This window comes from Bufo bufo, chromosome 3 (genome assembly GCF_905171765.1).
Source record: "Bufo bufo chromosome 3, aBufBuf1.1, whole genome shotgun sequence".
Classification (NCBI taxonomy): domain Eukaryota; kingdom Metazoa; phylum Chordata; class Amphibia; order Anura; family Bufonidae; genus Bufo; species Bufo bufo.
The window spans coordinates 147,724,556-147,748,057 of NC_053391.1; the positions used below are offsets into that span (position 1 = coordinate 147,724,556).

A 23,502-nucleotide genomic window follows, 5' to 3' on the forward strand; every position below is an offset into this window, starting at 1 on the left:
GTGGTAAGGAGTTTGAAATCAAATTCTGTAAAAAATGACCTGTGAAATCCGAAAGGTGCTCTTTGGAATATGGGCCCCTTTGCCCACCTAGGCTGCAAAAAAGTGTCACACATCTGGTATCCCCGTACTCAGGAGAAGTTGAGGAATGTGTTTTGGGGTGTCTTTTTACATATACCCATGCTGGGTGAGATAAATATATTGGTCAAATGACAACTTTGTATAAAAAAATGGGAAGAGTTGTCTTTTGCCAAGATATTTCTCTCATCCAGCATGGGTATATATAAAATGACACCCCAAAACACATTCCCCACCTTCTCCTGAGTACGGAGATACCAGATGTGTGACACTTTTTTGCAGCCTAGGTGGGCAAAGGGGCCCATATTCCAAAGAGCACCTTTCGGATTTCACAGGTCATTTTTTACAGAATTTGATTTCAAACTCCTTACCACACATTTGGGCCCCTAGAATGCCAGGGCAGTATAACTACCCCACAAGTGACCCCATTTTGGAAAGAAGAGACCCCAAGGTATTCGCTGATGGGCATAGTGAGTTCATAGAACTTTTTATTTTTTGTCACAAGTTAGTGGAATATGAGACTTTGTAAGAAAAAAAAAAAAAAATCATCATTTTCCGCTAACTTGTGACAAAAAATAAAAAGTTCTATGAACTCACTATGCCCATCAGCGAATACCTTAGGGTGTGTACTTTCAGAAATGGGCTCATTTGTGGGGTGTTTGTACTGTCTGGGCATTGTAGAACCTCAGGAAACATGACAGGTGCTCAGAAAGTCAGAGCTGCTTCAAAAAGCGGAAATTCACATTTTTGTACCATAGTTTGTAAACGCTATAACTTTTACCCAAACCATTTTTTTTTTACCCAAACATTTTTTTTTTATCAAAGACATGTAGAACTATAAATTTAGAGCAAAATTTCTATATGGATCTCGTTTTTTTTGCAAAATTTTACAACTGAAAGTGAAAAATGTCCTTTTTTTGCAAAAAAATCGTTAAATTTCGATTAATAACAAAAAAAGTAAAAATGTCAGCAGCAATGAAATACCACCAAATGAAAGCTCTATTAGTGAGAAGAAAAGGAGGTAAAATTCATTTGGGTGGTAAGTTGCATGACCGAGCAATAAACGGTGAAAGTAGTGTAGGTCAGAAGTGTAAAAAGTGGCCTGGTCTTTCAGGGTGTTTAAAGAGGACCTTTCACCGATTCTTACCCTATGAACTAACTATACAGATAGGTAGAGCGGCACCCGGGGACCTCACTGCACTTACTATTATCCCCGGGCGCCGCTCCGTTCTCCTGCTATGCCCTCCGGTATTTCCGTTCCCTAAGTTATAGTAGGCGGAGTCTGCCCTAGCGCTGGCCAATCGCACTGCAGAGCTCACAGCCTGGGAGAAAATAACCTCCCAGGCTGTGAGCTCTGCGCTGCGATTGGCCAGCGCTAGGGCAGACTCCGCCTACCATAACTTAGGGACTGGTATCTCCGCCTACTATAACTTAGTGAGCGGAGATACCGGAGGGCATAGCAGGAGAACGGAGCGGCGCCCGGGGATAATAGTAAGTGCAGTGAGATCCCCGGGTGCCGCTCTACCTATCTGTATAGTTAGTTCATAGGGTAAGAATCGGTGAAAGGTCCTCTTTAAGCACTGGGGGCTGAGGTGGTTAAGGCTCTTTGGCTCCCTATACTTGGGCCCTTAGTGTCCTTGTGCCTATTCTCCAGCAGATGTGTGCACTCACCAGTGCCTAGAACAGAGGTGCGCGGGCCACATGCGGCCCCCGTCCTCCTGGACAGAAGCACAGCTGATCTTGTGGATCAGCTGTATTTCTGCCATGAGTGCCGCACACATTACACCTCCTGCTCTGGCACTGTAGCAGGAGCAGGACGGGTCCCAGGCTGCCGAGGAGAAGGCAGAAGCAGTTTATCAGCTCTTCTGCCTTCTCAGGTGAGCGGCGCGCTATGCATGGTGGACCCGTCTTGGGGACAGAGGAGTGCAGAGCTGCAGGGTCAGGAGACCCTGCTCAGCTCTGCCTTGTACAAAGCCCCACAGCATGCTTGTTTCCCTTGTAACTGGGGCTCCTCTCAAACCTCTCAAAGGATTTTTTTATGTGGAAAAAATATATTAAATAAAAAGTTAAATTATTTTCAAAAAATGAAAACAAAAATAATAATAAAACACAAATAAAAAAAAAAACAAGAAATAAAATGATATGGCAAAAAAATAGAAAATTATAAAAATAAAAAAAATACAAATAAAAGAAAAAGGAATAATTGCAAAATATAAGAGTGCTCACTGTCGCCCAACAGGCTTTTTATGATCTTTTGGGACACAATATATGGCGAAAATAAATAATAAAAAAAATAAAAAAAATTGAAAATTTATAAACAATGTTTTAAAATGATAAAATAAAAAAAAAAGTGCAAAATAATAGTGTTCATTGTCAAAAATATATTTAAAAATTAAGTAATAAACCAATTATAAAAAAAATTAATACAATAAAATACAGATGAAAAAGTGAAAAATTAACAGAAAACGTCAGTGTCCTCCAAAGGTCTTTTTATGACCTTCAAGGGTATATTTTGTAGCAGAAATATTAAAAAGAATAAAAAATACATAAAAGAAAAAACGCACACACCATCCAAAACAGTCACGTGAAACTATGCATATTGTATAACAAAATGACACAAAATAGGGAACTAATTCTAATAATAAAAAATTATTTTGGTGTCAGTTTGCATATTTAAAGAATAAGGAACTATTGTTGAAAGAAAAAATACTTTTTAAAAACATTTTGTACAGTTTTTCTGCCAAATAAAACAAAATTTTAAGGTCCTATGTGTCAAGTAAAAAAAATTGTTGCAAAAATTATTTTGGTAGTCCCAACACATAAAACATTAAAAAGTTACAATTTGAACCACTACGTGCGCTAAATCACAGAAAGTGTCTGTTCAGGCCTGGTTATTAAAGTGTTAACCAATAAGCATTTTCCCCACTAGTAAGGGAAAGTGCTTACTGGTTTTTACATGGCACCTGTAACTGGGGGGCAGGAGTAGGTAATAACCAGTGAGCGCCGTCCTCTGCAGTGAAGGAAAGCACTCCTTTATGAATAGGAGGCAGGATGGAAGAAAATGTCACCAGTTTTCCAGGTTTTTCCTGTTAAAACTATTTTTAACAAGTTCCTGCAGCATTGCCCCTGTATCAGCAGATTCATACTTACCTGCTCCATGCCATCCTGGTCCTTTTCGCTGCATCCATCTTCCAGTTCCTGCGCCTTTTACACCTGGCAGGGCATGGCCATGGTCACATACACTGCTCCAGTCAGTGACTGGCTTCAGTGGTGACACGCTGCTTGTGACTACATCACCGCTGAAGCCAATGATTGGCTTGAGAGATGCATGTGACCATGGCCATGCAATGCCAGGTGAAAACAGCGTGGGGACCAGAAGATGGGGGCAGTGTGGAGGACCGAAATGGGGGGGATCAGGTAAGTTTAGCTCTTCGGTTTCAGGGGCCATGCTGCAGGAACGTGTTAGAAATTCATTTTTACTGGAAAATCCCTTTAAGCCCCTAATACACTGAAGATATTCAGGTCAATTACTGGGAACAAGTCTTCATAGAAACGCTCATTCATGATAACTGGCCGGTATAATTGTGCCGCCGATAAACAAAGAATCACTCGTTTGGCTGCTGATTCGCTTATTTTATCAGAATGACAGATATACGATAATCGTCAGCACATCTCTGTGTAATAAGAGATATGCTACCGATAATCAATAGAACCAAATGAGCGCCTATCAAAAATGTATTTTATTTGCGGTCCCTTGAAATACAGCGATGTGACAATTCGGCCCTCAGACCAAAAAAAGTTGTGCACCCCTGGCCTGGAAGGTGCAAGGCTTTGGTGCTATGCCACTGGTGCTAGGACTTCGGCATCTTGTTAGTCTTCACGGGCGACTCATAACTTCTACTGAGCCATACCTAGTTATACTCACAGCTGAGTGATGGACATAGTTATAGAAAATGCAGAAGGGCTCCAGCATTCAAATTTAAGCTAGTGCCCATGGTCATAGTTATATCCAGCTCAGGAAGTCCTCCATGAGCTAGAAATCCTGGACTGAATACAGTTCTATTTTTTTGCGGTGCGGAGGCCTGAACAGAAACACTAAGGAAGCACTCTGTGATTGCGGACCCATTTAAGTGAATGGGTCCGCATTTGTGATGCGGAGTGCACACAGGCCGGTGCCCGTGTATTGCGGGCCACAATACGGCCACGGGCACACAACGTTTGTGTGCAACAGGCCTAAAGAAAACTTTCTCTACTGACAGCATACTATGATCTTTAACCCCTTATTGACAGGCATATTTTGGGCATTATTAGTGATTTGAGGGAGCTCACCATACTTTTTTGTACTTTATTTGGTTTGCAGAGAGCTGTTGCATTGCATTTTTTACTTTGTGTTTTCAGCCACAGCAACGTGCACCTGAGCATTGGGATGTGCTGACTGACCCTCTTTTTATTTTCTTTGCCATTTTTATATACATTTTTTATTTTTTATGCGTGAGCTCCGCAAAATGTATACCTGGGTCAATAACTGATGCTTATTTTTGTGATATGTATGGTGAGTAAATAAAGTGCGGATGATTTGTTGAGAGCCAGTCCTATTAGTATATTTTGGGGATTAGTGACTAAGCAATACCCCCTTTTTAATGCGTTGTCACATTGCAAGAGGCCGTGTCTGAGCCATGCACAGAAGATGGACCTGAGGCCTTCACTAGACCTGTAGCTGCCTTGTAAAAGCATTGACACCCAGTCATCATATTCAAGCGGTTGGTGATGGGTGACAGAGGAAAACCTCCTTCCTCTGAAACTGACCACTTAGATCAGGCATCCTCAAACTGCGGCCCTCCAGCTGTTGTAAAACTACAACTCCCACAATGCCCTGCTGTAGGCTGATACCTGTAGACTGTTCAGGCAAGCTGGGAGTTGTAGTTTTGCAACAGCTGGAGGGCTGCAGTTTGAGGATGCCTGACTTAGATGCTGAGGTTACTATTTACTGTGGCATCTAAGGGGTTAAACTATTTGGATAAGGGGTTTCTCTGATCTTGTCATAGCATGAGACTGGCTGTCATTCACAGGAAACCTATGTGGGGACAGCCCTGCTGTGCAGGAAAATTTAGGGCTCCATAGTGACCACTGTAAAAAAACAAACACAACAAAAAAGAAAACATATTTGTGGTCACTGAGGGGTTAAATTGTTGAATAATTAAGAATTAATCGAGACTGAAACTCCACAGCTCTACATATTTGCGCATAAATTTTGCAGCATTTTTAAACCACACACTTCAGTTTTAAAAAGTGGGTGGAAATATGGGTTTGGTTAGCCTGTCGAAATAAAAAGTTGTCACAATGTCACCCCAGTATAGAGGTGGAATAGAAAGTGTAGCAACATCTCAAGATAGAAGTGATACTTTAAAAGATGCACCAAATTAATCACCCCTCATGCAACATTTGCTACAAATTACAGCAGCAAAAATCACTTAAAGGAAATCTGTCACCAGGGTAATCGCTATTGAAGTAAAGACATAGCACTTAGTAATGGCACTTAGTACCACCCAACCCTCCTACATCACAGTCAAGCCATAACTCTGCCCTCCTTTTCCCTGCTCCCAGCATGAGGGTGTGCCTGGGCTCCTTCCTGCAAGAGTGACGCCCCTCTGGGCACCTTACTGGCTCATTTGCATACCAAATAAACTGGATTTCTCGCCCATATTCATTGGGGGACACAGAAACCTTGGGTATAGCTATGTCCTCTAGGAGGTGTTGACACTAGATAAAGCTGTTAGCTCCTCCCCTGGCAGCTATACCCCCTCCAGCCTGGAGAGAGCGCTTCAGTTTTTTCTAGCCTCAATAGGAGGCAAGAACTCCCCTGCTCTGCAGGGATCTCCTGAAGATTTTTTATTTTTTTTCCTTTTTTCAGATGGGAAAACAGTGGACTCCTCGCCTCCCTGTTCTCCCGGGGTTGAGTTGGGCCAGTGCCGGTCACCCGCACTGCTGCCTCCCCCACAGAAGACAAGGTGGACCAGGGCAGCCTCGCTCCCCTGCATCCCGCCAGCCAAGGGGTCACCCATCCAAGCCCCCCTTTTCCAGCGTCCTGCCACTACGGTGCCAGTAGCTGAAGGGGTGACCCTGCTGGACCAGAGGAAGGGTGAAGATGGCGGTTGGACAGAAGATGAGGTGAGTACACGGGACTAGGTGAGTATTAACCCCTTCCCCCTCCCTTCCTCTTGGCATGGTTCTCCCCTGGTGTTTCTCCCTCTCAGCATAGTTTTTTCCTGCCCTCAGGGTTAACTAGGGGCACACAGCAGGCACAAGCTGCCAGGGGCCGTTATGATCTCAAGACCCCTATAACAGTCCCTCTCACTCCCCCCTAGGCCGGTAGACGGCTAATGGGGGGTTAATATGGAGGCGGAATTGGGCGAGATGGCGCTGCGGGGTGACAGTGTATACATCAGCGGGACGGAGAGGAGCGCACGGCTCCCGCTCCCCAGCTCCATATTCCGACCCTGTCGGCAGCGGGCGCCAAGGCGCAGCTCCGACAGAGTTAATGAGGGTAAAACAATCGCGGACGCCTCGTGCGCCGCATACTTCATCCACCCTCCGGGTAGTGACGGACCACTGCAGGATCTTACCTCATGGGGGACTCACCTAATTAGCGGGGGAATCCTGCTGCATCCCCCCGTAGCACCGGCAGTGTCTGTTCCCTCCCGGGGGCGCCCCCCCCCCCTTTTTATTTTTTTGGGGGGGCACTCTAGGTGTTGGTGCTTCTCCCCCGGGCTGTCCGGCAGTGCTCCTGGCGGTCATGTGTTAACTGGGCCCCCGGTTTTGCGGCCGCAACTGTTCCTTGGGGGGAAGGGGGGGGCTGGCGTGAAATTCTCCCGCCTAGCTGTTCCCCTCCCCCAGAGCCAGCTGAGCACCGCCCCTGCTCTCTTTTTAACCCTTCCTGGCCAGCCATTTCATTCGGCCGGCCCTGGGTCTTCACGAATTGAAACAGTGCAGTTACTTAATCGGCCGTGCACCGCATGGTGTTCAGACCTGCTCCTTTCTCTGCCCGACCTGCTCCGGTAGGGCCGGCGCCTATCTGGAGTTCTTCCCCTGGGTACACTACATGAGTGGAGGATTTAACCCCTTCCTGCCTCTTGTCATTGAGGCCGTCTTCCTAGTTTTAAATAATAATAATAAAGGAAATGTGCGTCCATACGGGTCCCCCTCAGCCGCAGGGCCACCCGGTCTGTGTGGTCCCACACTGGGCCCGTGCCCTATCTCGGGTAAAGGGGGACCTCGCATAGTTCCCAATTGCTCTCCGGGGCAGTTCTGGTTGATGATTCTCCACCTGCGCAATCCAGTGACTGACCACTGCAGGATCCCAATCCATCCTCCGGGGCCGTTTGGTTGATGATTCTCCACCTGCGCAATCCAGTGACGGACCACTGCAGGATCCCAATCCGTCCTCCGGGGCCGTTTGGTTGATGATTCTCCACCTGTTCAATACAGCGGAGAACCTCTGGAATTCCCAATCCACCCTCCGGGGTCGTTTGGTTGATAATTCTCCACCTTCGTAAATCACGTGGAGGACAGCTGAAGTATTCCAAACCCACCCTCCGGGTCGTTTGGTTGATAGTTCTCCACCTGCACAATTCATTGAAGGATCTCCGCAGGTTCCCAATCCGTCCTCCGGGGCCATTTGGTTGATAATTCTCCACCGGCGTATTCAATAAGGGACCTCTGACATTCCCAGTCCACCCTCCTGGGTCGTTTGGTTGATAATTCCCCACCTGCGCAATTCCAGTGGGAGACATCTGGAACTTCCCAATCCACCCTCCCGGGTCGTTCGGTTGATGATTCTCAGCCGGCGCAATTTTATACAGGACCTCTGTTCCCATTCCACTCCCTGGGGAGTTTGGTTGCTAAGCCTCCAGTCTGCATCTGCCAGGGGCGAGTTTCTGAGGGGCAGACCTGCGCGCTAGCGGACCACAGCAGGTCATCTTCTCGAATATCTCCACACCCCCTCCCTTCCTCCCCGGGTCACGCTCTGATGCACCCTCTCTCACAGGAGCTGGTCCGCCCGAGGGAGGGGAGGGGAGGAGAAGAATCACTGATTCAGACCCTGGCATGAATCCGAAGCAATCTCCTAAGATTGCGTCTACGGTGGCCAGCAGCACTTGTAGGCATTACCCCCTTCTTAGGCGGAGTAATTGCACTAGTTTGGGATACAGTACTGACCTTATACATTGTTCCCTGTCATAGGTGGACTAAGTGAAGTAACACTGATTTCAGTGCCGGACGTATACATTCCCCCTTCTGTAGGTGGCGGAATTGTTTCTCCACTGGGTTTAGTACCTGCTGTATTTCATTAGCTCCTTCCACAGGTGGCGGGATGACATTATCACTGGTTACAACGTGTGCTGTGTGCATTACCCCCTTATTTAGGTGCTAATTGCACTCTCACAGGGTACAGGACTTGCCATATGCACTAGTTCTCGCCGTTGCACCACCATTGGATATGGTCCAACTGTCGTGCTATCCTCCCATAGGCGGAGTGTTGCACATCACTGTGCTTCCTGCCTGCCTTACCCCCTTTCGCAAGTGATCCATTAGCGGGGGAATAACTGAATATCTTCAGATACGGCAATTCAACAGTCGGTGCTCGTCGGTGCCCGGTACTCTTACTCTAGTGCTATATGAGGCCGCCAGTGGATACGGTGGCTATTCTCATTGTGTTCTTTGCTGGTTTTGGCCATGATTATAACTCCTCTGTCTTCTCAGGGGGTTTACTAGCATCACTTGTGTCCTAGATACTCCCATCTCCATGGGTCTTCATTGTTCCAGTTGGTCATGATATTGTCCGCATCAGTAGTAGTGCGTACACCATTGCATATATATGTTGTGTACGTTCCAGCGAGTCAAGTGCTCACTGACTGTGTTCTCTATCCACCACTCCTCCTTCTCAGTCTACTTCAACTGGGGCATTATGGTACGTGGCTTCTACGGATAGTCTCAGGCCTCCCTCTGTTTTTTGCGCTGACGGGTCGAGCGCTGGCTACTACTGTGGGAGCGGTATTGCGTACCACTGCATACTTGGGTTCTGTCTGTTCAGTTTTTCGTCAGTTGATGGACTCTTCTGCATCTGAAATCCTTGGCTACTTCTGTATAGCGCCAGTCTCAGATGGGATATGGGCTTGGACCTAGTCTATTCGTCCCCTGTCCCTTTCCTCCTTTGGATTATGATTCATAGACACCCTGCATGCCTTGGTAGTTCCTATGTTACTACCTATCTGCATCTGCACGGGGTATTCTTTTGGTGGCCTTCCATTCCAGGCACGCTCCGGTTCCGACTGGTGGGCTGTGGCGCCCTCCACATCCCTCCTCCTATGGGGACTCCTTCCATTGGTCTGGGTGTACTAACGGTATCCACACGAAAGCTCCCCACCTTTTCTCCCGAACAGGAGATCTGAAAACATACGACATGGATGCCCTGACATCTCCTTGGCGGGAGTTCTCCCTCCTTACATGTTTCTTCTCTCCTACCCAGGGTTCTACGGAGGATCAGATGGAGGGAATTCCGACAAATTCTAGTCGCTCCTGATTGGCCCCGTCATGCGGGTACGCTGATCTCGTTCTCCTTCTGGAGATGTCCCTTGTCACTGACACTTAGGGACGACCTTCTTTTAGGTTCCGGTCTTACATTGGCAGTTAGGGTCTTGGTTGATGGCGTGGCTTCCCCTGGTGCCCATGGTAACCTTCCTTCAGGGAGTGGCACATATGAATCCTCCGTACCGTCCTTTACCGCCTTGGGATCTGAATGTAGTTCTCTCAGCGTTCCAGTCTTCTCCCTTTGAGCCCTTGGGGAGATCTCTCCGGCTCCTGTCCTAGAAGGTAGTTTTTTCTTGTGGCTCTCACGTCCATCAGACGGGTGTTCGAGTTGGCGGCGCTCTCTTGCAGAGAAGCCTTCCTGGGTCTTCACAAGGATAAGGCGTTTCTCCAGCCCATTCCTTTTTTCTCCCGAAGGTGGTCTCTGTCTTTCACATCAATGTAGAAATTGTCCTTCCTTCACTGTCCCTCTGCTTCACTCCCTAGGGCAGGGAGTTATGTCATTATTGGCAGCCTCCAGTCCCTTCTGGTGTACGGAACACCTTTTTTGTCATCCGGAGGTTCCACGAAAAGGAATGGCGGCCTCCGAGGTGGCAATTGCACGATGGATTCCGTCTGCAAATGCTGTACCTTTCCGCACCGGTGCGGGGTTCCGCCCTTAGGTGTCACGGCTCGCTTCATTGAGTGGTGGACGCTTCTTGGGCTCTGAGGCATCGCGCCTCGGCTGTGCATTTGTGTAACGCGGCTACCGGTCCTCCTTACACACATTCACAAAGATTTTCCAGGTGCATTCTTATGCATCGGCAGCTGCTGCTTAGCCCGCAAGGTCTTGCAGGCGGCAGTTTCTTAGCTACCAGCAGGGATGCTTGCTTCCATGGGTCTGGTTTTTCCCTCCAATGGACTGCTCTTGAACGTCCCACGGTTTCTGTGTCCCCCAATGAATATGGGCGAGAAAAGGAGATTTTTGTATAACTTACCAGTAAAATCTCTTTCTCGCTCTTCATTGGGGGACACAGCACCCACCCAGTATTGTCGTTCGGCCACAGTGTGGCAGTTGCTGGTTAGAACCCTGTTGGTGGTCCATGTTTTTTCGTTGGTTTACTTTGCTTCTCCTACTGCTTCTCACAAACTGAAGCTCTCTCTCCAGGCTGGAGGGGGTAAAGCTGCCAGGGGAGGAGCTAACAGCTTTATCTAGTGTCAACACCTCCTAGAGGACATAGCTATACCACGGTTCCTGTGTCCCCCAATGAAGAGCGAGAAAGAGATTTTACTGGTAAGTTATACAAAAATCTCCTTTTTCAGAAGATAAAAAACATCTATTGCTGGAACGAAGGCACATCTGGAAATAAGGTACTAAGTGCTATTAGGCCATGGCTTTACTTCAATAGCGATTTATCCCGGTGACAGATTTCCTTTAAAAATTCCCTTCGTGATAAATCTCCAATGTGTGATTAAAAATGCTGTACAATTATAACGAGTGACGTCCTATTCAACATCCTTAATGCAACTCTTTCTTGGCTGTTCTGCTCTGATTTGCAGATGGGGCAGGTTATGTGGAAGATGGAAGAGAAATTTTTGATGATGACCTTGATGAAGATGTACATCTTGACAAAGGTACATGATACTTTTGTGCTTGTTTAACGCCTTTGTTTCACCAAACCCTTCAAATCCCTAAATGTCCACCACTAAATTTCACCTTTTTAAAATTACTGTTTATACTATATTTAACTTTTTTTTTATTTTTTACCAACACAGATGGTTTTTTTTATAAGGCAGCAAAATATGATAGTTTGTTTACAACCTTTTTTTTTTTTTTCCCAGTTTTTACTTTTGCACATTAAGGACTCCAGTGTGGAAATCACGCTCTGTGTGTGAGCATGATCCTCCGTTCTGGACACTGATTTATAATCCTATGTCTCTCTGCATGACCTTATTTCTTCTGGATTATACTGACATAAATCTGTCACTATGATTCTGTAGCACAAAAGTTATGCAGAGGCACAGGGCATTATAAATCATAATGCCGGCGCTCCTGCAGGGCAAGCTGGGTCCAGAACGGAGGATCACTCTAAGGGTCCATTCATAGGTCCGTATGTGTTTTGCGGACGGTCCGCACATCGCCGGCAGTCTCGTAGAAAACGCCTTTTCTCGCCCATATTCCTTGGGGGACACAGGAAACCATGGGTATAGCTCTGCTCCCTAGGAGGCGTGACACTAAGTGAAAGCTGTAAGCCCCTCCTCCATCAGCTATACCCTTCAGCCTGGAGAGAGAGACTACCAGTTTTTGCTTAGTGTCCAAGGAGGCAAGACACTCCCTGCTTAGGCAGGGTTGTTTTCCTATAATTTTTTATTTTTGCGTTATTTGTTGTTTTTAATTCGGTTTTTTTCTACTTACAGGGACAACAGAGGCGCACTAGACCCCTCTGTTTCCTCCCGGGGTTGAGTCGCGCCAGTGCCGGTAATACCGCACTGCCGCCTCCCCCACAGAAGACAAGGTGGACCAGGGCAGCCTCGCTCCCCTGCGTCCCGCCAGCTCAAGGGTCGCCCGCACGCCAAGTCCCTCCCCCGGCTTCCTGCCACTGCGGTGCCAGTGGCTGAAGGGGCGACCCTGCTGGATGGATTGAGGGCGAAGACAGCGTATGGTGAGAGTGGCTGCTCCAGCCTCCCCTTCCCTCCCTCCCACCGCTGCTACATCTCTCCGTGCCATCTACCCCCCCCCCCCCTTCCCTCCCCTCCCCCATGGGCATATCGGGGCCGGCAACTTTACCGGCCATCATTTGGGGGGGACTTCGTTCTGGTGTTACAGACCCAGGACAAGCTGGTTCTTAGGGGGGTGACTACCATCTTCAACGGCAGGGCAGTCAGGGGGACGGCTGTATGAGGAGTCGTCACATTCAGGCGGGGGCCGCTTACTTGGCGCGAACGGCACCTTTTCATGGCCGGCACTTCATCTACCTAGGGGGTTAAATCATTTTGCCGCGCGCGCGTGCGGCTCTGCTTCTCCTTCAGCGCGGCAAGGGGGGGGGCGGAGCTTTCTACATGCGCTCCGCTACTTCCTGGTTCGTCGGGCTCCACATCTCAGGTGCTGCGTGGAGCTCTCTCTCTGCCGTCCGATCCTGAAGCTATTCACCTCTGTGCCTGCCGCCTCTCCTCCACAGCCTCCCTTCAGTCTGCTGCCCTTGCTGTCTGCCGCTTGCATCATCTGGGTCTGGTAGGACTGTTAACCCCATCCGTGCCACCAGTACTGTTACTTGGGTGTGATCCCCGTTTTTTCACCTGGGGTCTCCCACTTTAAGTGCAACTTTTTTTCCACCATGTCAGACCCTTCTGCAGCTGCCAAGCCTTGGTACCATGCCTGTACCGCTTGTAGGGAAGCCTTTCCCCGGGGGCAGTCTGATCCGCACTGTCCTGCATGCCGAGCTCCACCGCAGCCTCAGTCGCCCGCTGTGTCGCTCCCTGCTTCCTCTGACCCGCCTGACTGGGCTAGATCCCTGTCCCAGGCCGTGGAAAGCCTCACTCAGGTCGTGGGCCGCCTACCCCGCAGGACGCCATTCTTACTGTCGCGCCCTCCGGGTCCATCGCTTCTGCCGCTGCGGCGGGTTCACCCTCTCTTAGTGACCCTTCCCGAGCTAGGCACTCTCAGAAGCGTTTTAGAGTAGAGCGAGCCTCCTCCTCGGATGCCTCCCTCTCCCCGCCACGCGTGCGCACTCAGACGAGCCTCTCCTCTCCAAAGGATTCGCTCTCTGAAGGTGAATTGGCGGTTTCAGATTTGGAAATGGACTCGGCCCTGCCGTCCAAGCTAGCCTCAGCGATGGGTCAGCTCATCTCTGATATTCGTGACACCTTTAAGGTGCAAGATGACCCCCCTAGCTCTGACGCAGCTAGCGTCTCCTTTATCAGACCCAGGCAGGCCTCAAAAGTTTTTCCAATCCACTCTGATTTCTCCTCCGTGGTGTCTAAGGCTTGGGCTCGCCCGGACGCCCGTTTTGTCAACCCCAAGAAGCTGGACATTTGCTATCCTTTTCCGGCCGATGTCGTGGCCACCTGGTCGTCCCCACCCAAGGTGGACCCCCCTGTGGCCCGTTTGTCAAAGAACACGGCCATCCCTGTTCCCGACGGGTCCTCTCTTCAGTCAGCGGAGGACCGTCGCATGGAGACCCTTTCCAAGGGCATTTTTGCTGCCTCCGGTTCTGCCCTCAGACCGGTTTTTGCCTCTGCTTGGGCAGGTAAAGCAATCTCTGCTTGGGGTGCGCAGCTGGAACAGGAGTTGGACTCGGACGTCCCCATCCAGGACCTACGTTCCTTGGCCCAGCTTATTATTCGGGCCGGGAATTTTGTTTGTGAGGCCTCCCTTGATGCGGGAGCCCTTATTGCACGCTCCTCCGCCCTGGCGGTTTCCGTCAGGAGGGAGCTCTGGCTGAAGGTTTGGAAAGCGGACGCTGCCTCCAAACGTTCCTTGGCGGGGCTACCGTTTGCGGGTTCCCGCCTTTTCGGGGTCCGCCTAGACGAACTTATTTCGGAGGCCACGGGTGGTAAAAGCACCCATCTTCCTCAACCCCAAGCCAGGGGCGCCCCCCGCGGACGCCCCGGTGCGTCTCGTTTTCGGTCCTCCCGCAGGAACTCTGGGGCTCCCCCCGCAGCTGCCGCTTCGGCCCCTCCCCAGGACAAGCGTAGGAAGCCGTTTTTTCGGGCGCAGCCCTCCTGGCGCAGGCCGCAGGCTGCCCGCACACCCGCAGCAAAGCAGTCCTCTGCCTGAAGGCGCGCCCCCACCCACCCGGGTGGGGGGCCGGCTCCTCCTTTTCAGGGACGTCTGGATGGCTCACGTCTCCGACGCCTGGGCTCTCGAAATTGTGTCCTCCGGATACAAAATCGAATTCGCGTCCTTCCCTCCAGATCGGTTCTTTCGCTCCCGCCCGCCGCGGGACCCGAAAAGCGCGGCTGCGTTCTCCGCGGCCGTTCAAGCCTTACTGGACAGAGGGGTGATTACCCCCGTTCCTCTAGAGGAAAGGTTCCAAGGGTTCTATTCGAACCTCTTTGTAGTTCCCAAGAAGGGAGGTTCGGTGCGGCCCATTTTGGACCTCAAAAAGCTCAACCGTTTTCTCCTCCTTCGACGGTTTCGGATGGAGTCCCTCCGTTCCGCGGTGGCTTCCCTGGAGCGGGGAGACTTCATGTCTTCCATCGATATACAGGATGCCTACCTCCATGTTCCGGTAGCCCGGTGTCACCATCGCTTCCTCCGATTCGCCGTGGGGGACCTCCACTTCCAATTTGTCGCCCTTCCCTTTGGGCTGGCAACAGCCCCCCGGGTGTTCACCAAGGTCCTGGCCCCGGTTTTGGCCTTACTCCGTTCCAGGGGTGTTTTTCTGCTACCGTACTTGGACGATATCCTCATCAAGGCTCCGTCCCTTTCTCAAGCGGTTGCCAGCGTGGATCTCACTCTAGAGACTCTGGCGAGGTTCGGTTGGGTCATCAACTTCCCCAAGTCCTCCCTTCCCCCCTCCAGACAACTGGTCTTCCTGGGAATGCTTTTAGACACGGGAGCGGCGGAGGTACGTCTTCCCTCGGAAAAACGATTGACCCTCCGCCGGGCGATTCGGGGTCTCCTTCTCCACCGTCGACCGTCCTTCCGCTTCTGCATGCGGGTCTTGGGGCAGATGGTTGCCTGCTTCGAGGCGATCCCATTTGCGCAGTTTCACTCCCGCCCTCTCCAACGGGCGATCCTCTCCTCCTGGGACAAATCGCCGCAGTCTCTGGATCATCCCTTCCATCTATCGCCTCCGGTGCGGTCATCTCTCCGCTGGTGGTTACAGTCCCCTCTTCTGGGCAGGTCTTTTCTGCCGCTCAACTGGTTGGTGGTTACAACCGATGCCAGTCTCTTGGGCTGGGGAGGCGTGTTTCCTCCCCGATCCGTCCAGGGCATTTGGTCTCCATCGGAGTCCAAACTCTCGATCAATGTCCTGGAGCTGAGAGCGGCCCTTCTGTCTCTGCGACACTGGACTCATCTGCTGAAGGGTCATCCAGTTCGTGTGCAATCGGACAACGCCACGGCCGTGGCATACATAAACCACCAGGGGGGCACTCGCAGCGCTGCAGCGATGCGGGAGGTCACCAGCATTCTCCGTTGGGCGGAAACCCACGTCCCGGCTCTATCGGCAATTTTTATTCCAGGGGTGGACAATTGGGCGGCGGACTTCCTCAGTCGCACCACTGTCGACCCCGGCGAGTGGTCTCTTCACCCGGAGGTATTCGAGGCCATTTGCCTTCGTTGGGGCATGCCGGACGTGGACCTCATGGCCTCCAAGTTCAATCACAAGGTCCCCGCCTATCTGTCCAGGGCCAGGGATCCGGGAGCTTGCGGAGCCGACGCCCTCGTTCGTCCTTGGCGAGGCTTCGCGCGTCCGTACATATTCCCTCCCATCCCACTCCTGCCCAAGGTCCTTCGGAAGATCGCGGCGGAGGGCGTCTCGGTGATTCTGGTCGCTCCGGACTGGCCCCGCCGGTCTTGGTATGCCGACCTCATGCTGCTCCTGGCAGACGCGCCCTGGCCGCTGCCCGCCAGGGAAGATCTTCTCTCTCAGGGACCGATCTTCCACCCGCGTTTAAGGTCCCTACGTTTGACGGTGTGGTTGTTGAGACCACCATCTTGACACGTAGGGGTTTTTCTGCGGACGTCATCCGCACCATGATCCGTGCCCGCAAGCCGTCCTCTTCTAGGATCTATTATAGGACCTGGAGGACCTATTTGGGGTTCTGTGCCGATCTGGGGATTCCTCCGCTCCGCTTTTTTCTCCCCACTGTTTTGTCCTTCCTGCAGAGCGGACTCGCCCAGGGTCTGGGTCTTAGTTCTTTGAAGGGTCAGGTGTCTGCGCTGTCCATTTTGTTTCAGCGCCCACTGGCCCCCCTTGGTCCTGTCAAGACCTTCCTTCAGGGCGTGGCTCACGCGGTTCCCCCGTACCGCCCTCCGGTACCGCCCTGGGACCTGAACCTGGTTCTCTCAGCGCTCCAGGCTTCTCCTTTCGAGCCTCTGCGGACGGTTTCCTTGCGACTTTTGTCCTGCAAGGTTATTTTCCTTGTGGCCGTCACCTCTCTTCGGAGGGTGTCCGAATTGGCTGCACTCTCCTGTCTGGAACCTTTCCTAGTGTTCCACCAGGACAAGGTGGTCCTTCGTCCGGTCCCTTCCTTCCTTCCTAAGGTGGTCTCCGCCTTTCATCTGAACGAGGACATCGTTCTCCCCTCTTTGTGTCCTTCCCCTTCCCACCCCCGGGAGAGGGAGCTTCATCGCCTGGACGTTGTCAGGGCGCTCAAGGTTTACCTGGAGGTAACCAGCTCTTTCAGGCGTACTGACTCGCTCTTTGTGGTTCCGGAGGGGTCGCGCAGAGGGATGGCGGCATCCAAAGTTGCTATCGCCCGTTTTGTCAAGATGGCTGTTACTGAGGCTTACCTCGCCAAGGGCAAGGTTCCGCCCCTCGGTGTTACCGCTCACTCCACTAGAGCGGTCGGGGCTTCCTGGGCTCAGAGGAATCGGGCTTCTACGGAGCAGATTTGCAAGGCGGCCACTTGGTCCTCCTTGCACACCTTCACCAAGCTCTACAGGGTGCATACTCATGCGTCGGCTGACGCTGCTTTAGGCCGTCTGGTGTTGCAGGCGGCAGTTGATTGATGCCTCCGGTGTTGGTCTAATTTGTTCTGGTCCCTCCCTTCTGGGACTGCTCTGGAACGTCCCATGGTTTCCTGTGTCCCCCAAGGAATATGGGCGAGAAAAGGAGACTTTTGTATTACTTACCAGTAAAGTCTCTTTCTCGCTCTTCCTTGGGGGACACAGCACCCGCCCTTCATTTGGGTTTACAGTTGTGGTTCCGGCTTGGTTGCCCCCGTTGGGGCTTGACAGTTCCTTTTTTTCCGGTTGGTGGTTATCTTTCACTACTTGGACACGCAACTGGTAGTCTCTCTCTCCAGGCTGAAGGGTATAGCTGATGGAGGAGGGGCTTACAGCTTTCACTTAGTGTCACGCCTCCTAGGGAGCAGAGCTATACCCATGGTTTCCTGTGTCCCCCAAGGAAGAGCGAGAAAGACACTTTACTGGTAAGTAATACAAAAGTCTCCTTTTCTTGTCCGCAATTGCGGACAAGAATAGGACGTTCTCTTTTTTTTTTTTTTTGCGCAATGGAAGTGCACACCGGCCCCAATGAAAATGAATGGGTCCACACCTGTTCTGCAAAATTGCGGAACGGATGTGGACCCATTTTTCAGACGTGTGAATGGATCCTAACACAGAGCGCGATTCCTGCACTGGGCATGCTTGTGTGAAACGGCCCTAAAGGGTTTATCCACATTTTATAATATTGATGATCTGTCCTCAGGACGACACACAGTCTCCTCATACAGTTGATCGGCGGGGGTGCTGGGTGTTGGACTCCTGCTGATCTAATATTGATGACTAGAGATGAGCGAATTTCCCAAAAATTGCATTTTTCGAATAAAATAGGTTCGATCCGAATTTATTCGTGGCAAATCGCGTAAAAAAACAGCTATTTCCTGGCTACAGAGAGTAGTGGTGTAGAACACTGTGCCTTGCAGTAACACTCATAGGGAGTCTGCTGTGCTAGTGAAACAATACTGTGAGTCCGTATGACATGCAGATGACGGGCGTTGCTCTTAGAATCGCTGCACTCTTAACTTTATTTGGGCAGTTACGGGGTCAAAGCTGACCAAATAGTTCAAGTATCAACTCAGCCTTACAGGTCGATGTTAGCGGCAAGAAGAAGCGCACTCATTTTTACACCGTCGGCAGCTAATTCCACATAGATGTCTACAGAACCTGTTCTGTTAAACGCGTATACAAGTAGAGCCCCTCCCCAACACAGTGGAAAGGGTGTCAGCAGTAAGTTTGTGTTGGCGTCACTGATTATTTTGCCCTTCTTTTGATCTGTCGGAACAATAACCCCCAAAAAACGGATCCTGTCTGTGGAGCATCCGCCTTCACTCGGTCAGCATTTGGTCAGTATTCCATCAGTATTGCTAAAGCCAAAAAAAACTGGAGTGAATCCAAAACAGAGATGACACGTGAATGGAATATTTGCATGTCTTCTGTGTTTTGTACCCACTCCTGCTTTTAACTACCAATTCTGATGCAAAATGGGGACCATGTCATGCAGGCCTTACAGCTGTTACATAGACAGGATCCGTTGTGCGTCTCATTTTTCCTTCCTTCTGACAGATCAGAAGAACGTTCAAATAAATGATGTCAGCCAGGCTGAAAGGTAAAATAGTGGCCCAGTCATGAGTAGGGAGGGTGTGAACAGCATAAGAAATCCACAGAGTGGCCCTATGATATAGTGGTGAGGTGGAAGCAGCATGAGGAGGCCACAGAGTGGCCCAATGACAGTGTGGAGGTGGCAGCAGCATCAGGAGGAGGCCACAGGGTGACATTCCGTCATAATAGCAGCCAAACGGCTCCGTTCTGTTTCCGTTATGCAGGGGACATTATGCAGGCTAACATGGGCCAAAAAAACAAAATTTAAGTTTATGTGGGCCGCATCAAAAAAAAAAAAAAATATCGTACATTTTCATAGAACAACATTGTTGTTTCATGACTGCTGACCCCCAACATCCCGTTGCCCAATAACACAAGTGAGACCTATATATATATATATATATATGTTTTCGAGGAGGAAAATAAGAAAAAAAATATTTTTAACCAAAAGTTGTGCTTTTGGTGGGCTTTGAATTAATGGTGGTCTGTGCATAACACTATTATGGGGGACCTGTGGATGGCACTGTTATGGGGGACCTGTGGATGGCACTGTTATGGGGGACCTGTGGATGGCACTGTTATGGGGGACCTGTGGATGGCACTGTTATGGGGGACCTGTGGATGGCACTGTTATGGGGGACCTGTGGATGGCACTGTTATGGGGGACCTGTGGATGGCACTGTTATGGGGGACCTGTGGATGGCACTGTTATGGGGGACCTGTGGATGGCACTGTTATGGGGGATCTGTGGATGGCACTGTTATGGGGTGGGATATCTGTGGATGGCATTGTTATGGGGTGGGGGGATCTGTGGATGGCATTGTTATGGGGTGGGGGATCTGTGGATGGTGCTGTTATGGGGGATCTGTGGATGGCATTGTTATGAGGTGGGGGATCTGTGGATGGAACTGTTATGGGGTGGGATATCTGTGGATGGCATTGTTATGAGGTGGGGGGACCTGTGGATGGCGCTGTTATGGGGGACCTGTGGATGGCACTGTTATGGGGTGGGATATCTGTGGATGGCATTGTTATGAGGTGGGGGGACCTGTGGATGGCGCTGTTATGGGGGACCTGTGGATGGCGCTGTTATGGGGGACCTGTGGATGGCGCTGTTATGGGGGACCTGTGGATGGCGCTGTTATGGGGGACCTGTGGATGGCGCTGTTATGGGGGACCTGTGGATGGCACTGTTATGGGGGACCTGTGGATGGCGCTGTTATGGGGGACCTGTGGATGGCGCTGTTATGGGGGACCTGTGGATGGCGCTGTTATGGGGGACCTGTGGATGGCGCTGTTATGGGGGACCTGTGGATGGCGCTGTTATGGGGGACCTGTGGATGGCGCTGTTATGGGGGACCTGTGGATGGCGCTGTTATGGGGGACCTGTGGATGGCGCTGTTATGGGGGACCTGTGGATGGCGCTGTTATGGGGGACCTGTGGATGGCGCTGTTATGGGGGACCTGTGGATGGCGCTGTTATGGGGGACCTGTGGATGGCGCTGTTATGGGGGACCTGTGGATGGCGCTGTTATGGGGGACCTGTGGATGGCGCTGTTATGGGGGACCTGTGGATGGCGCTGTTATGGGGGACCTGTGGATGGCGCTGTTATGGGGGATCTGTGGATGGCGCTGTTATGGGGGACCTGTGGATGGCGCTGTTATGGGGGACCTGTGGATGGCGCTGTTATGGGGGACCTGTGGATGGCGCTGTTATGGGGGACCTGTGGATGGCACTGTTATGGGGGACCTGTGGATGGCACTGTTATGGGGGATCTGTGGATGGCACTGTTATGGGGTGGGATATCTGTGGATGGCATTGTTATGGGGTGGGGGGATCTGTGGATGGCATTGTTATGGGGTGGGGGATCTGTGGATGGTGCTGTTATGGGGGATCTGTGGATGGCATTGTTATGAGGTGGGGGATCTGTGGATGGAACTGTTATGGGGTGGGATATCTGTGGATGGCATTGTTATGAGGTGGGGGGACCTGTGGATGGCGCTGTTATGGGGGACCTGTGGATGGCACTGTTATGGGGTGGGATATCTGTGGATGGCATTGTTATGAGGTGGGGGGACCTGTGGATGGCGCTGTTATGGGGGACCTGTGGATGGCGCTGTTATGGGGGACCTGTGGATGGCGCTGTTATGGGGGACCTGTGGATGGCGCTGTTATGGGGGACCTGTGGATGGCGCTGTTATGGGGGACCTGTGGATGGCGCTGTTATGGGGGACCTGTGGATGGCGCTGTTATGGGGGACCTGTGGATGGCGCTGTTATGGGGGACCTGTGGATGGCGCTGTTATGGGGGACCTGTGGATGGCGCTGTTATGGGGGACCTGTGGATGGCGCTGTTATGGGGGACCTGTGGATGGCGCTGTTATGGGGGACCTGTGGATGGCGCTGTTATGGGGGACCTGTGGATGGCGCTGTTATGGGGTGGGGGACCTGTGGATGGCGCTGTTATGAGGTGGGGGACCTGTGGATGGCGCTGTTATGAGGTGGGGGACCTGTGGATGGAGCTGTTATGAGGTGGGGGATCTGTGGATGGAACTGTTATGAGGTGGGGGATCTGTGGATGGAACTGTTATGAGGTGGGGGATCTGTGGATGGAACTGTTATGGGGTGGGATATCTGTGGATGGCATTGTTATGAGGTGGGGGGATCTGTGGATGGAACTGTTATGGGGGGGATCTGTGGATGACACTGCTATATGTCATCCACAGATCCCCCTCATAAGTGTCCCCCAATACACCGGCCCTCTGCTCACCGAAGTATTTATAAACGTGAATCCTTATCCTGTTATTAAGTTGAACTAACGCTGCGCTCTCCCATGTTCCCATGTTCCCCTGTATCCCCACAGCACTTACGAACACGCTTCCATAGCAGGCAGAGCGGACGGCACCAGTAACGTCACTCACTGACGTCGCGCGTCTGCTCCGCCTGCTTCATTCATAAAGTGGGCGGAGCAGGCGCTCGACGTCAGTGAGTGACGTTACTGCTGCCGTCCGCTCTGCCTGCTATTGAAGCTTAAGTAAGTGCTATGGGGATACAGGGGAACATGGGAACATGGGAGAGGGCAGCGTTAGTTCAACTTAATAACAGGATAAGGATTCACGTTTATAAATACTTTGGTGAGCGGCGGGGCCCGGTGTAAGAGTACAGTGACTGCACCGGGCCCCGCCCCTAGTTACGGACTCCAGCCCCTCCTCTCTCCCGGCTCATACATAGCAGTCTGCGATGCTGCATCTTTGCCGGGCCGCAAAGATATTCATTGGATGGCGCTGTTATGGGGGACCTGTGGATGGCGCTGTTATGGGGGACCTGTGGATGGCGCTGTTATGGGGGACCTGTGGATGGCGCTGTTATGGGGGACCTGTGGATGGCGCTGTTATGGGGGACCTGTGGATGGCGCTGTTATGGGGGACCTGTGGATGGCGCTGTTATGGGGGACCTGTGGATGGCGCTGTTATGGGGGACCTGTGGATGGCGCTGTTATGGGGGACCTGTGGATGGCGCTGTTATGGGGGACCTGTGGATGGCGCTGTTATGGGGGACCTGTGGATGGCGCTGTTATGGGGGACCTGTGGATGGCGCTGTTATGGGGGACCTGTGGATGGCGCTGTTATGGGGGACCTGTGGATGGCGCTGTTATGGGGGACCTGTGGATGGCGCTGTTATGGGGGACCTGTGGATGGCGCTGTTATGGGGGACCTGTGGATGGCGCTGTTATGGGGGACCTGTGGATGGCGCTGTTATGGGGGACCTGTGGATGGCGCTGTTATGGGGGACCTGTGGATGGCGCTGTTATGGGGGACCTGTGGATGGCGCTGTTATGGGGGACCTGTGGATGGCGCTGTTATGGGGGACCTGTGGATGGCGCTGTTATGGGGGACCTGTGGATGGCGCTGTTATGGGGGACCTGTGGATGGCGCTGTTATGGGGGACCTGTGGATGGCACTGTTATGGGGGACCTGTGGATGGCACTGTTATGGGGGATCTGTGGATGGCACTGTTATGGGGTGGGATATCTGTGGATGGCATTGTTATGGGGTGGGGGGATCTGTGGATGGCATTGTTATGGGGTGGGGGATCTGTGGATGGTGCTGTTATGGGGGATCTGTGGATGGCATTGTTATGAGGTGGGGGATCTGTGGATGGAACTGTTATGGGGTGGGATATCTGTGGATGGCATTGTTATGAGGTGGGGGGACCTGTGGATGGCGCTGTTATGGGGGACCTGTGGATGGCACTGTTATGGGGTGGGATATCTGTGGATGGCATTGTTATGAGGTGGGGGGACCTGTGGATGGCGCTGTTATGGGGGACCTGTGGATGGCGCTGTTATGGGGGACCTGTGGATGGCGCTGTTATGGGGGACCTGTGGATGGCGCTGTTATGGGGGACCTGTGGATGGCGCTGTTATGGGGGACCTGTGGATGGCGCTGTTATGGGGGACCTGTGGATGGCGCTGTTATGGGGGACCTGTGGATGGCGCTGTTATGGGGGACCTGTGGATGGCGCTGTTATGGGGGACCTGTGGATGGCGCTGTTATGGGGGACCTGTGGATGGCGCTGTTATGGGGGACCTG

At 51.6% G+C, this 23,502-nt stretch overlaps 1 protein-coding gene across 3 annotated transcripts in view; it reads left to right on the top strand.

The window, feature by feature from the left end:
* Positions 1 to 23,502, top strand: part of POLA1 (DNA polymerase alpha 1, catalytic subunit) — a 450,237-nt gene that overhangs the window by 21,538 nt on the left and 405,197 nt on the right. For all 3 annotated transcript variants that reach the window (XM_040423702.1, XM_040423703.1, XM_040423704.1), the window contains exon 4: positions 11,197 to 11,271. In XM_040423702.1, coding sequence (XP_040279636.1) covers positions 11,197 to 11,271 — 75 coding nt within the window. The remainder of the gene's footprint in view (positions 1 to 11,196; positions 11,272 to 23,502) is intronic.